The following is a 13,534-nucleotide window of genomic DNA, read 5'->3' as shown; positions in this document are numbered from 1 at the left end:
CCCCTCCGGCAGCGCAGTACGGCGTGCCCTCAGCACCGTCCCTCCGACAGTGCGGCACTCCCTCAGCACCGCCCCTCCGACAGCGCAGTACGGCACTCCCTCAGCACCGCCCCTCCGACAGCGCAGTACGGCGTGCCCTCAGCACCGTCCCTCCGACAGTGCGGCACTCCCTCAGCACCGCCCCTCCGACAGCGCAGTACGGCACTCCCTCAGCACCGCCCCTCCGACAGCGCAATACGGCGCTCCCTCAGTAATGGCCCTCCGACAGTGCGGCGCTCCCTCAGTACTGCCCCTCCGACAGCGCAGTACGGCGCTCCCTCAGCACCGCACTAGCGTGCCAGCCTAGACTCTTGTGTTGACGTCTCTGGAGTGCGACCCACGACCTTCGGACTGAAGAGGCGAACGTGCTCGCCACGGACACCCTATCAATGCAGGTATTTCTCTCCCCAGCTGCTCGTGTGCATTTGCAGCCTTTTTTTTTTAAATTGCATTTCAGATTTCCAGCATTTTTTTGGGGGGGGGGGGGGGGGGGGGGAAATGAAGAAAATTCTGATTTGTGTCTGTGCACTGGACTCATGTCCACCAGCCCAAGTGGGCGGCCATCTTTGATGTTCCTCTCTGTTACCGCCCAGCGGGTGTGACGCGATGACGGCATGACGCAGAGGCAGGCAGGCGGCCGGCCGGCCGGCCATCTTTGATTATCCTCTTCTATTTGACACGGGTGGGGAGCTTCTGCAGCCTGGCCAGCGATCGACGCGATGACGCAAGCGCGCAGAGCCGCCCCACAGTGCGGGCGGGCTCAGACGCGCCGCGCCGCCCCCCTCAGGAAGGTGCCGGAACTGCAGGATGGAAACTTAGCAACGGCGCGGCCCGAGCGAAAGGCTTCGCGCTTCTGGCGGCGGCGGCGGCGGCGGCGGCGACATTTTGTTTTTTTTAACCTTCCCCCGCCGCCCCCCCCCCACACACCAGCACACACACATATAAACAATCGAGAGAGAGAGAGAGAGAGAAAAAACAATGGATGGCACCTGGAGACGCGGCGGCTTCATCCTCTGAGACGAGTGACGGTTGTTTTTTTTTTCCTCCCTCGGCGTTTTCGGTCGGTCGGTCGAGGGGGGCGGCGCCGGGGAGCTACGCGAGCCCGAGGCTGTGCGGCCTGGTCCCCGCTTGCCTCTCTGTCTCTCTCTCTCTCTCTCTCCTCGGCCCCGCCCCCTCTCTCCTCGGCCCCGCCCCCTCTCTCGCTCTCTCCTCCTCCTCCTCCGGGGTCTCGGTCTCGACCCCGCCCCCTTCGGCTCGACCCCGCCCCCTTCGGCTCGACCCCGCCCCCACCCACCAACCAACCAACCAACCAACCTTCGATGGCCCAGGAGGAGCGGATGGAAGTGGACCAGTGCGCGTGCGCGGCGGGCGGCGCCGCAGTGCCGGCGGCGGCCGGCGCCGGGGGGGCGCTGCTGCGCAGGTCCAACAGCGCCCCCATGATCAGCAACCTCAGGTAATTGGAATGAATGAATGTCTTGTCAATATCTGTCTCTCTCTCTCTCTGTGTGTGTGTGTGTGTGTGTGTGTCATTCAGCTGGGGCTGGCTTCAGCTCCACTGGTGCACTTGCTGAAATGCTGCCACCACTTTTATCAAGGAAACAAAAAAAAATACCCCAAACAGGCTGTTCTACTGGAAAGCGCACGAAAGAAAAACTTGCATTGTGTTCACGTAGCGCCTTTCACCACCACTACATGTCTCAAAGCCGCTTTGCAGCCAGTGAAGCACTTTTGGAGTGTAGGTTCGTCAGACTGATTCCCGGGATGGCAGGACTGACATATGAGGAGAGACTGGATCGACAAGGCTTATATTCACTGCAGTTTAGAAGGATGAGAGGGGATCTCATAGAAACATATAAAATTCTGACGGGATTGGACAGGTTAGATGCAGGAAGATTGTTCCCGATGTTGGGGAAGTCCAGAACCAATTTGTGCACAGCAAGCTCCCCCAAACAGCAATGTGACAGAATTTTGAACGATAAGGGAATAAAGGGTTATGGGGAGCAGGCAGGGAAGTGGAGCAGAGTCCATGATCAGATCAGCCATGATCTTATTAAATGGCAGAGCAGGCTCAAGGGGCCAAATGGCCTATTTCTTGTGTTCTTATGACCACATCATCTGTTTTCGTGATGTTGATTGAAGGATAAATATTGGCCGGGGCAGGACACGGGAGAGAACTCCCCTGCTCTTCTTCGAAATAGTGCCATGGGATCTTTTGCATCCACCTGAGAGGGCAGACGGGGCCTCGGTTTAACGCCTCATCCAAAAGACGGCACCTCCGACTGTGCGGGGCTCCCTGAGCACTGCCCCTCCGACAGTGCGGCACTCCCTCAGCACCGCCCCTCCGACAGTGCGTCGCTCCATCAGTACTGCCCCTCCGACAGTGCGGCGCTCCCTCAGTACTGCCCTGGAGTGTCCGCCTGGATTTTTGTGCTCCAGTCCCTGGAGTGGGATTCGAACCCACAACGTTCTGACTCGGTGGCGAGGGTGCTGCCCAGTGAGCAACTGGCAGGGAAAGTGGAGGAAAAAACTAAATGGAAAGTATGTGATCGGGTGGAAGGCTGAAATTATTAAAGTACTGGGAAGTGCATGAAAGAAAAATTTGATAAGAGACGTTCAAAATCATGAGGGGTTTCCCACATTACAACAGTGACTACACTTCAAAAACGACTGCATTGGCTGTAAAGCGCTTTGGGACGTCTGGTGGTCGTGAATGGCGCTATATAAATGCCAGTCTTTTTCTCAGTGGGGTTAAGTGTTGTCACTGGTCTTTCAGCAACGTGCAACATGGGCTGTTGGAAGCAACGTGCATTGTATTTCCCGAGCGGTGTTGTGATGTTTTACGGTGGGATGTGCGTTTTTGAGCCTATTGCTGGGAGTGTTTGAATTGGGCTTGTAAACTCCCGAGGCCGGTTACAATCCGCGCGCGTGCCCAGGGCGGTGGGGGCAGAGGCGCTGGTCAGCGATCGGGAGCGGCAAGTGTGGTGGGGCCACTGAGGAAGGAACACAGAGCCCCCAAAATGTTGCCCTAGATATCGGTTAGCTCGACGGCGACCGGGACTCCATCCCCTGGACCTTGCAGTTCGACGTGTCTCAGTCACACGCTGTCCTGACGAAACAAGGGGGTTGTGACTGCATTGTTTTCGATGGTAAGGAGGCGATTACTCCTCCTCTTGGGCAATCCCTCGACACTCTGCTTCTCACGGTGCTCATACGTGAAAGGAGGTATTCATTGGGCTCAGAGCTGCGGCGGGGGGGGGGGGGGGGGGGGGGGAGACCAGGAACTGGGCGGACGAGAATTGAATGCCCCAGACTCACTAATTGTGGATCTGATTTAGGTGGCCAGCCAACAATGGGTAGAATCATTTTCCCCTCTACATAACAGAAAATAACTTGTGTGTGTTTTAGAAGGCCGATCGGGCGACACACAGCCTTACCCTGTAGTATTCTTTAAAGCTTTTCACACCGAGAAGGTGAAACTTGTATTAAAAGAAAGCCTTGGATTTATATAGCGCCTTTCACGACCGTCGAACGTCTCAAAAGCTTTACAGCCAATGAAGTCACTGTTGCAATGTGGGAAACGCAGCAGCCAATTTGCGCACAGCAAGCTCCCACAATCAACAACAAGGTAATGACCAGATCATCTGGTTTTTTTTAAAGTGATGTTGGTCGAGGGATAAATATTGGCCCCAGGACACCGGGGAGAACTCCCCCTGCTCTTCTTCGAAGTAGTGCCATGGGATCTTTTACGTCCACCTGAGAGAGCAGACTGGGCCTCAATTTAACGTCTCATCCGAAAGACGGCACCTCCATCAGTGCGGCGCTTCCTCAGTACTGCCCCTCCGACAGTGCAGGGCTCCCTCAGTACTGCCCCTCCGACAGTGCGGCGCTCCCTCAGTACTGCCCCTCCGACAGTGCGGCGCTCCCTCAGTACGGCCCCTCCGACAGTGCGGCGCTCCCTCAGTACGGCCCCTCCGACAGTGCGGCGCTCCCTCAGTACGGCCCCTCCGACAGTGCGGTGCTCCCTCAGTACTGCCCCTCTGACAGTGCGGCGCTCCCTCAGTACGGCCCCTCCGACAGTGTGGCGCTCCCTCAGTACGGCCCCTCCGACAGTGCGGCGCTCCCTCAGTACTGCCCCTCCGACAGTGCGGCGCTCCCTCAGTACTGCCCCTCCGACAGTGCGGCGCTCCCTCAGTACTGCCCCTCCGACAGTGCGGTGCCCCCTCAGTACTGCCCCTCCGACAGTGCGGTGCCCCCTCAGTACTGCCCCTCCGACAGTGCGGCGCTCCCTCAGTACTGCCCCTCCGACAGTGCGGCGCTCCCTCAGTACTGCCCCTCCGACAGTGCAGCATTCCCTCAGTACTGCCCCTCTGACAGTGCAGGGCCCTGGGGAGACCACACCTGGAGTATTGTGTCCAGTTTTGGTCTCCTTACCTAAGGAAGGATATACTTGCCATTGAAGGAGTGCAGCGAAGGTTCACCAGACTGATTCCTGGGATGGCTGGACTGTCCTATGAGGAGAGATTGAGCAGACTGTGCCGATATTCTCTAGAGTTTAAAAGAATGAGAGGTGATCTCATTGAAACATACAAAATTCTTACAGGGCTTGACAGGGTAGATACAGGGAGGATGTTTCCCCCCGGGCTGGGGAGTCTAGAACCAGGGGTCACAGTTTCAGGATAAGGGGGCGGCCATTTAGGACTGAGATGAGGAGGAATTTCTTCACTCAGAGGGTGGTGAATGTTTGGAATTCTCTGCCCCAGAGGGTGACGTTAAAGGTGCTTTATAAATGCCAGTTGTTGTTGTTGAGTGGATCTGAAGCCGGGGTCCCACAGGTGAATGTCAGTGTGTAACCCAGTGCCAACGCTGCTCGACCTGACCTCCGCTTGAGCTGAAAACACAAGTTGCACTTGTTTCACCGTCCACGTGACGATGGGCAAGGCGGGCAGAGCTGCTGGCGGGCGGCCAGTGGGCTGTGGTCTGAGGGAAACCTGGGACAACAAACGTCCGTCCTCAGGGTGGAACCTCCCGTCACTTCTGGAATAGAATCACAGACATTTACAGCACGGAAGGAGGCCATTCGGCCCATCGTGGTCCGCGCCGGCCGACCAAGAGCTACCCAGCCTAATCCCACTTTCCAGCTCTGGGTCCGTAGCCCTGTGGGTTACGGCACTTCAGGTGCACATCCAAGTACTTTTTAAATGTGGTGAGGGTTTCTGCCTCTACCACCCTTTCAGGCCGTGAGTTCCACCCCAGACCCCCACCACCCTCTGGGTGAAGACATTTCCCCTCAGATCCCCTCTAAACCTCCCCCCAATTACTTTAAATCTGTGCCCCCTGGTTGTTGACCCCTCTGCCAAGGGAAACAGGTCCGTCCTATCCACTCTATCTAGGCCCCTCAATCAGGTCTCCCTTCAGCCTTCTCTGTTCCAAATAAAACAACCCCTGCCTATCCAATCTTTCCTCATCGCTAAAACTCTCCAGTCCAGTCAACATCCTGGTAAATCTCCTCTGCACCCTCTCCAGTGCAATCACATCCTTCCTGTGATGTGGTGACCAGAACTGCACGCAGTACTCCAGCTGAGGCCTAACCAGTGTTTGATACAGTTCAAGCATAACCTCCCTGCTCTTGTGTTCACGAGTCGCTGTCGGCTGTTCGCCCCCACCCCCCTTCTTAGCACCCCCCCCCCCTTCCCCTCCCCCCCACCCACGCCCACCACTTGGCTGCTGCCAGGTCCGGGATTGTCAGCGAGCAGTCTTCGAAAATTAGGCCAATTGCAACCGACCCCCAGTCTTGCATTCCGATCGGGGAGGCATCCGTGTTTGGAACATTCAGTCGCAGCTGATGCCTCAGCTCTCTCTGCAGAGGGGCAGAGGGCCCATGTTGGCATCACTTTCCGAGGTAGAGTGCCACGGTAAACCAGCGGCTCTTTGACCACACCTCATGGGTGAGCCTCAACTGTGGGTGTCAACGGGCTATTAACGGCAATGTCATCCATCATCATCGTCATAGGCAGTCCCTCGGAATCGAGGGAAGACTTGCTTCCACTCTAAACATGAGTCCTTAGGTGGCTGAACAGTCCAATACGAGAGCCACAGTCCCTGTCACATGTGGGACAGACAGTGGTTGAGGGAAGGGGAGGGTGGGACTGGTTTGCCGCACGCTCCTTCCGCTTGGTTTCTGCACGCTCTCGGCGACGAGACTCGAGGTGCTCAGCGCCCTCCCGGATGCACTTCCTCCACTTAGGGCGGACTGGTCTTTGGCCAGGGACTCCCAGGTGTCGGTGGGGATGTTGCACTTTATCAGGGAGGCTTTGAGGGTGTCCCTTGTAACGTTTCCTCTGCCCACCTTTGGCTTGTTTGCTGTGAAGGAGTTCCGAGTAGAGCGCTTGCTTTGGGAGTCTCGTGTCGGGCATGTGAACAATGTGGCCCTGCCCAGCGGAGCTGGTCGAGTGTGGTCAGTGCTTCGATGCTGGGGATGTTGGTCTGGTCGAGGACGCTAACGTTGGTGCGTCTGTCCTCCCGGGGGATTTTTGGATTTTGTGGTGACATCGTTGGTGGTATTTCTCCAGCGACTTGAGGTGTCTACTGTACATGGTCCATGTCTCTGAGCCATACAGGAGGGCGGGTATTACTACAACCCTGTCGACCATGAGCTTGGTGGTGGATTTGAGGGCCTGGTCTTCAAACACTCTTTTCCTCAGGCGACCGGAGGCTGCGCTGGCGCACTGGAGGCGGTGCTGGATCTCGTCGTCAATGTCTGCTCTTGTTGATAAGAGGCTCCCGAGATATGGGAAATGGTCCACGTTGTCCAGGGCCACGCTGTGGATCTTGATGGCTGGGGGGCAGTGCTGTGTGGCGGGGACAGGCTGGTGAAGGATCTTTGTCTTACAGATATTTAGTGTAAGGCCCAGGCTTTCGTACGCCTCAGTGAAGATGTTGACTATGCCGTGGAGTTCAGACTCTGAATGTGCGCAGACGCAGGCGTCAGGCATGGCTCAGTGGGCAGCACCCTCTCTCGCCTCTGAGTCAGAAGGTTGTGGGGTCAAGACCCACTCGAGCACACACAAATACAGGCTGACACTCCCAGTGCAGTACTGAGGGAGCGCCGCACTGTCGGAGGGGCAGTACTGAGGGAGCGCCGCACTGTCGGAGGGGCAGTACTGAGGGAGCGCCGCACTGTCGGAGGGGCAGTACTGAGGGAGCGCCGCACTGTCGGAGGGGCATTACTGAGGGAGCGCCGCACTGTCGGAGAGGCAGTACTGAGGGAGCGCCGCACTGTTGGAGGGGCAGTACTGAGGGAGCGCCGCACTGTCGGAGGGGCGGTACTGAGGGAGTGCCGCACTGTCGGAGGGGCAGTACTGAGGGAGCGCCGCACTGTCGGAGAGGCAGTACTGAGGGAGCGCCGCACTGTCGGAGAGGCAGTACTGAGGGAGCGCCGCACTGTCGGAGAGGCAGTGCTGAGGGAGCGCCGCACTGTCGGAGAGGCAGTACTGAGGGAGCGCCGCACTGTCGGAGAGGCAATACTGAGGGAGCGCCGCACTGTCGGAGGGGCAGTACTGAGAGAGTGCCGCACTGTCGGAGGGGCAGTACTGAGAGAGTGCCGCACTGTCGGAGGGGCAGTACTGAGGAAGCACCTCACTGTCTGAGAGGCAGTACTGAGGGAGCGCTGCACTGTCGGAGAGGCAGTACTGAGGGAGCGCCGCACTGTCCGCTGGTGTTGGCCCAAGGCGAGTGAGCTGTTGCGCACGCTGACGCCCTGAAAACAACGAGACCCCGCCTGAGTCCTGGGAGCAAACGCCGGCTAATCCCCCTCTCTCTTGTCTCTTGCAGCGACTCATCGCCAGTGTTCCAGCCGACCTCCCTGCGATGTCGGAGGAGCAGTGCCTCGGTGAACCTCAGCTGTTCGAGCTCGGTGAGTAATGTGACGTGCCACTTACAGCAGGGACAACTTGTATTTTTAACATCATCATCACAGCGAGGGGATTTGAGTATAGGAGCAGGGAGGTCTTACTGCAGTTGTACAGGGCCTTGGTGTGGCCTCACCTGGAATATTGTGTTGAGTTTTGGTCTCCTAATCTGAGGAAGGATGTTCTTGCTATTGAGGGAGTGCAGCGAAGGTTCACCGGACAGATTCCCGGGATGGCAAGACTCACATATGAAGAAAGACTGGATCGACTAGGCTTATATTCACTGGAATTTAGAAGAATGAGAGGGGATCTCATCGAAACATATAAGATTCTGACAGGACTGGACAGGTTAGATGCAGGAAGAATGTTCCCGATGTTGGGGAAGTCCAGAACCAGGGGACACAGTCTAAGGATAAGGGGTAAACCATTTAGGACCGAGATGAGGAGAAACTTCTTCACCCAGAGAGTGGTGAACCTGTGGAATTCTCTACCACAGAGAGTTGTTGAGACCAGTTCGTTAGATATATTCAAGAGGGAGTAAGATATGGCCCTTACGGCTAAAGGGATCAAGGGGTATGGAGCGAAAGCAGGAAAGGGGTACTGAGGGAATGATCAGCCATGATCATATTGAATGGTGGTGCAGGCTCGAAGGGCCGAATGGCCTACTCCTGCACCTATTTTCTGTGTTTCCATAGGCAGTCCCTCGAAGCGAGGATGACTTGCTTCCACGCCGAAAAGGGATGAGTTCACAGGTGTTTCAATGAAGGACCTAATATTCCGGATCCCGAACTACATCCTGAAGGGTGGAAGATGCCTGTGGGTGGATTGTTTTAACGTGGGGTGACCGTTGCACACCAGCCACCACACGGGCTTGACAGAGCGAGGTCTCGGTCCAGTGGCAAGGCTTAACCAGGACAACTGGAGACCTGCTCTGCTGCACGGACCCAGTGCGCCCACATATCGCACAGTGTGGGCTGGTCCGTGCTGCCCCTGGGCCCTCGCCTCTCCCGGGCCCCGATCACGTCCCTCTACGAACTCTCGCTGCTCCCTCGCCCCGACCTCGCCGCTCCCGCTGTACCTGCCCAAACTGCAGTCAGCCGTCGCCCTCCTGCAGCAGCATGCACTGCTCCCTGTAGTGGCATACCACCTTTAACGTAGTGAAACGTCCCGAGGAGCTTCGCAGGAGTATTACGAGATAACAAATTTGGCAGAAGTAGAAATGAGGACAGGTGAACAAAAGCTTGGTCAAAGAGGTATCTTTTGTTTTAAGGAGCGTTTTGAAGGAGGAAAGACAGGCAGAAATGGTTAGAACATAAGGATTAAGAGCAGGAGTCGGTCATTCAGCCCCTCGAGCCTGCTCCACCATTTAATAAGACCACGGCTGATCTTCGACCTCAACTCCACTTTCCCACCCGATCCCCATATCCTTCAATTCCCTTCATATTCAAAAATCTATCGATCTCTGTCTTTAATATACTCAACGACTGAGTCTCCACAGCCCTCTGGGGCAGAGAATTCCAAAGATTCACCACCCTCTGAGTGAAGAAATTCCTCCTCAGCTCAGTCCTCAATGGCTGAGCCCTTATCCTGAGACTGTGACCCCTGGTTCTAGACTCCCCAGCCAAAGGAAATATCCTTCCTGCATCTACCCTGTCAAGCCCTGGAATTTGTATGTTTCAATGAGATTACCTCTCATTCTTCTAAACTCTAGAGAATATAGGCAGGGAGTTCCAGAGTTTGGGCTCCAGGCAACAGAAGGCATGGCCACCGATGGTGGAGTAATTATAATCAGGGATGCTCAGGAGGATAGAATTAGAGGAGTGCAGAGATCTCGGGGGGGGGGGGGGGGGGGTTGTGGGGCTGGAGGAGATTACAGAGATAGGGAGGGGCGAGGGCCATGGAGGATTTGAAAACAAGGATGAGAATTTTGAAATCGAGGCGTTGCTTAACCGGGAGCCAATGTAGGTCAGTGAGCACAGGGGGTGATGGGTGAGCGGGACTCGGTGCGAGTTAGGACACGGGGCAGCGCGCACAGGGGGTGATGGGTGAGCGGGACTGGGTGCGAGTTAGGACACGGGGCAGTGAGCACAGGGGGTGATGGGTGAGCGGGACTGGGTGCGAGTTAGGACACGGGGCAGTGCGCACAGGGGGTGATGGGTGAGTGGGACTGGGTGCGAGTTAGGACACTGGGCAGCGAGCACAGGGGGTGATGGGTGAGCGGGACTGGGTGCGAGTTAGGACACGGGGCAGTGAGCACAGGGGGTGATGGGTGAGCGGGACTCGGTGCGAGTTAGGACACGGGTCAGCGAGCACAGGGGGTGATGGGTGAGCGGGACTCAATGCGCGTTAGGACACGGGCAGGCCTCCAATCCAGCGCCATTTCATTCACTGGACTTAAATATTTTGGTTGGCATCGGGGCAGGAAATATCCTTTTTGCTCAAACCAAAATGTATTTTTTATTATTTTGCCGCTCCAAGCAGTAACTGGTGAATTTTCCATTTAACTTTCCTGTGTCATTTTGGCCTTGTTTTAGCGGTTTAAAAAATGAATTATGTGGTGCTGAAGATTCATTTTACAACAGCAGCTTTTAACGTAGTAAAACATCCCAAGGTGCTTCACAGGTGTGGAATGCGACAAAAATGAACAGCGAGCCTCATGAGGTGTTGGGGCAGGTGACCAGAAGCTGCACCTTCGAGGAGAGGTGGTGAGACGGAGAGGTTTAGTGAACTTTGGAGCTTGGGCCCCAGACAGCTGAAGGCTCGGCCGCCATTGGTGGGACAAAGGGAGTGGGGGAGTGTGCAGGAAAGACTTGGATTTATATAGCGCCTTTCACGACCACCGGACGTCTCAACGGATGTGATTGCACTCGAAAGGGTGCAGAGTAGATTTGCAAGGCTGCTCCCAGGACTGGAAAGCTTTAGCTGTGAGGAAAGATTGGATAGGCAGGGGTAGTTTTCCTTGGAACCGAGGAGGCTGAGAGGAGATTTAATTGAGCTGTATAAAATTATGAGGGGCCTGGATAGAGTGGATAGGACGGACCAACGCCCTTAGCAGAGGTGTCAACAACCAGGAGGCATAGATTTAAAGTAATTGGGGGTGGTTTAGAGGGGATTTGAGGGGAATGTCTTCACCCAGAGAGTGGTGGGGGTCTGGAACTCACTGCCTGAAAGGGTGGTAGAGGCAGAAATCGATGAGGGGTTATGGGGAGCGGGCGGGGAAGTGGAGCTGAGTCCATGATCGGATCAGTCATGATCGTATTAAATGGCGGAGCAGGCTCGAGAGGCCTTGTGGCCTACTCCTGCTCCTATTTCTTATGTTCTTAAACCCTCACCACATTTAAAAAGTACTTGGATGTGCACTTGAAGTGCCGTAACCTGCAGGGCTACGGACCTAGATCTGGAAAGTTGGGAGCCGGTTGGGTAGCTCTTTTTCGACTGGTACTGACACGATGGGCCGAAATGGCCTCCTGTGACATAATTTATATATGATTCTATTTGCAGCCAGTGAATATTTTTGAAGTGTCGTCACTGTTGTAATGTTGTAAGAGGCCAGAGTCGGAGGAGCGCAGAGTTCTGGGAGGGTCGCAGGTCTGGAGGAGGGGGCGACAGACACAGAGAGTGGGGGGGAGCCAGGCCGTGTTGGGTTGTTTGAACACGGGGACAAGGATTTGAAGTCTTGTGAGCCACAGGCCAGAGCCTCGACATGCTGAGACCAGCTGATGTCACACCCCGTAACTGTTCCCTTCGGTGACCTGGGCTGATTACTAGTTGGCCCTTTGCCACGCTTTTCACTGACATTTTAGGACATTGCTCAAGCTCTCACTTGTACCTTTCTGATTCTGGCAACATTCACTGCGCTGTTTTCTGTTTGAGATCAGCTTTAAGCTCATTGGCAAAGGAACTAGAGGCGGGGGAGATGATTTTTTTTACACAGCGAGTTATAAAGGGCGGTGGGAGCAGGTTCAATTGTAACTTTGAAAAGAGAAGGAGGAAATTTTGTAAGGCTGTGGGGAAAGGGCAGGGTTCGAGAGTGGAACTAATCGGATCGCTCTTTCAAAGAGCCAGCACAGGCACGAGAGTACTGCGTACAGTTTTGGTCTCCGTATTTAAGGAAGGCTATACTTGCATTGGAGGCAGTTCAGAGAAGGTTCATTCGGTTAATTCATGAGATGAAGGGGTTGTCTTATGAGGAAAGGTTGAGCAGGTTGGACCTATACTCATTGGAGTTTAGAAGAATGAGAGGGGATCTTATTGAAACGTAAGATTCTGAGGGGGCTGGACAGGTAGATGCAGAGAGGATGTTTCCCCTTAATTCAGGTGTATAAAACTATGAGGGGCCCCAGATAGCGTGGATGGGAAAGACGTACATCCCTTAGCAGAACTAAGGGGAATCTAGAACTAGGGGGCATCGTTTCAGAATAAGGGGTAACCCATTTAAGATGGAGATGAGGAGGAATTTCTTCTCCGAGGGTGGTGAATCTGTGGAATTCTCTGCCCCAGAGAGCTGTGGAGGCTGGGACATTGAATATATTTAAGTTGGAGATAGACAGATATTTGAACGATAAGGGAGTCGAGGGTTATGGGGAGCGGGCGGGGAAATGGAGCTGAGTCCATGATCAGATCAGCCATGATCGTATTGAATGGCGGAGCAGGCTCGAGGGGCCACATGGCCGACTCCTGCTCCTATTTCTTACGTTCTTACGATAGGCCGAATGCCTCTTTCTATGATTCCATCTGATTATTGTTCTGTTCGCCTCTTCTATTTTTGTGATGTTGATTGAGGGATAAATATTGGCCCCAGGACACCTCCCCTGCTCTTCATCGAAATAGTGCCATGGGACCTTTTAGACCCACCTGAGAGAGCAGATGGGGCCTCGGTTTAATATCTCATCCAAAGGATGGCCCCTCCGACGGTGCAGCGCTCCCTCAGCACTGCCCCTCCGACGGTGCAGCGCTCCCTCAGCACTGCCCCTCCGACAGTGCAGCGCTCCCTCAGTACTGCCCCTCCGACAGTGTGGCACTCCCTCAGCACTAGCCCTCCGACAGTGCTGCACTCCCTCAGTACTGCCCCTCCGACAGTGCAGCGCTCCCTCAGTACTGCCCCTCCGACACTCCCTCAGCACTACCCCTCCGACAGTGCGGCGCTCCCTCAGTACTGCCCCTCCGACAGTGTGGCACTCCCTCAGCACTGCCCCTCCGACAGTGTGGTGCTCCCTCAGTACTGCCCCTCCGACGGTGCAGCGTTCCCTCAGTACTGCCCCTCCGACAGTGCTGCACTCCCTCAGTACAACCCCTCCGACAGTGTGGCACTCCCTCAGCACTACCCCTCCGACAGTGCGGCACTCCCTCAGCACTACCCCTCCGACAGTGCGGCACTCCCTCAGTACTGCCCCTCCGACAGTGCGGCGCTCCCTCAGTACTATCCCTCCGACAGTGTGGGGCTCCCTCAGCACTACCCCTCCGACAGTGCGGCGCTCCCTCAGTACTGCCCCTCCGACAGTGCGGCACTCCCTCAGTACTGCCCCTCCGACAGTGCGGCACTCCCTCAGCACTACCCCTCCGACAGTGCGGCGCTCCCTCAGTACTGC

General features: G+C 55.7%; 1 protein-coding gene across 1 annotated transcript in view; it reads left to right on the top strand.

Annotated features, from left to right (window-relative positions):
- The first annotated feature begins 821 nt into the window (after positions 1-821).
- The window catches only part of LOC139232725 (P2R1A-PPP2R2A-interacting phosphatase regulator 1-like), a 35,460-nt gene continuing 22,747 nt past the window's right edge, over positions 822-13,534 (top strand). The window contains exons 1-2 of the mRNA XM_070863230.1: positions 822-1,492; positions 7,870-7,951. Of these exons, the coding sequence (XP_070719331.1) occupies positions 1,359-1,492; positions 7,870-7,951 (216 nt within the window). The 5' untranslated portion in view covers positions 822-1,358. The remainder of the gene's footprint in view (positions 1,493-7,869; positions 7,952-13,534) is intronic.

This window comes from Pristiophorus japonicus, chromosome 20 (assembly GCF_044704955.1).
Source record: "Pristiophorus japonicus isolate sPriJap1 chromosome 20, sPriJap1.hap1, whole genome shotgun sequence".
Taxonomy (NCBI): Eukaryota; Metazoa; Chordata; class Chondrichthyes; family Pristiophoridae; genus Pristiophorus; species Pristiophorus japonicus.
The sequence above is the reverse complement of the archived record's forward strand: the minus strand, read 5'-3'. Positions and strand labels throughout refer to the sequence as shown.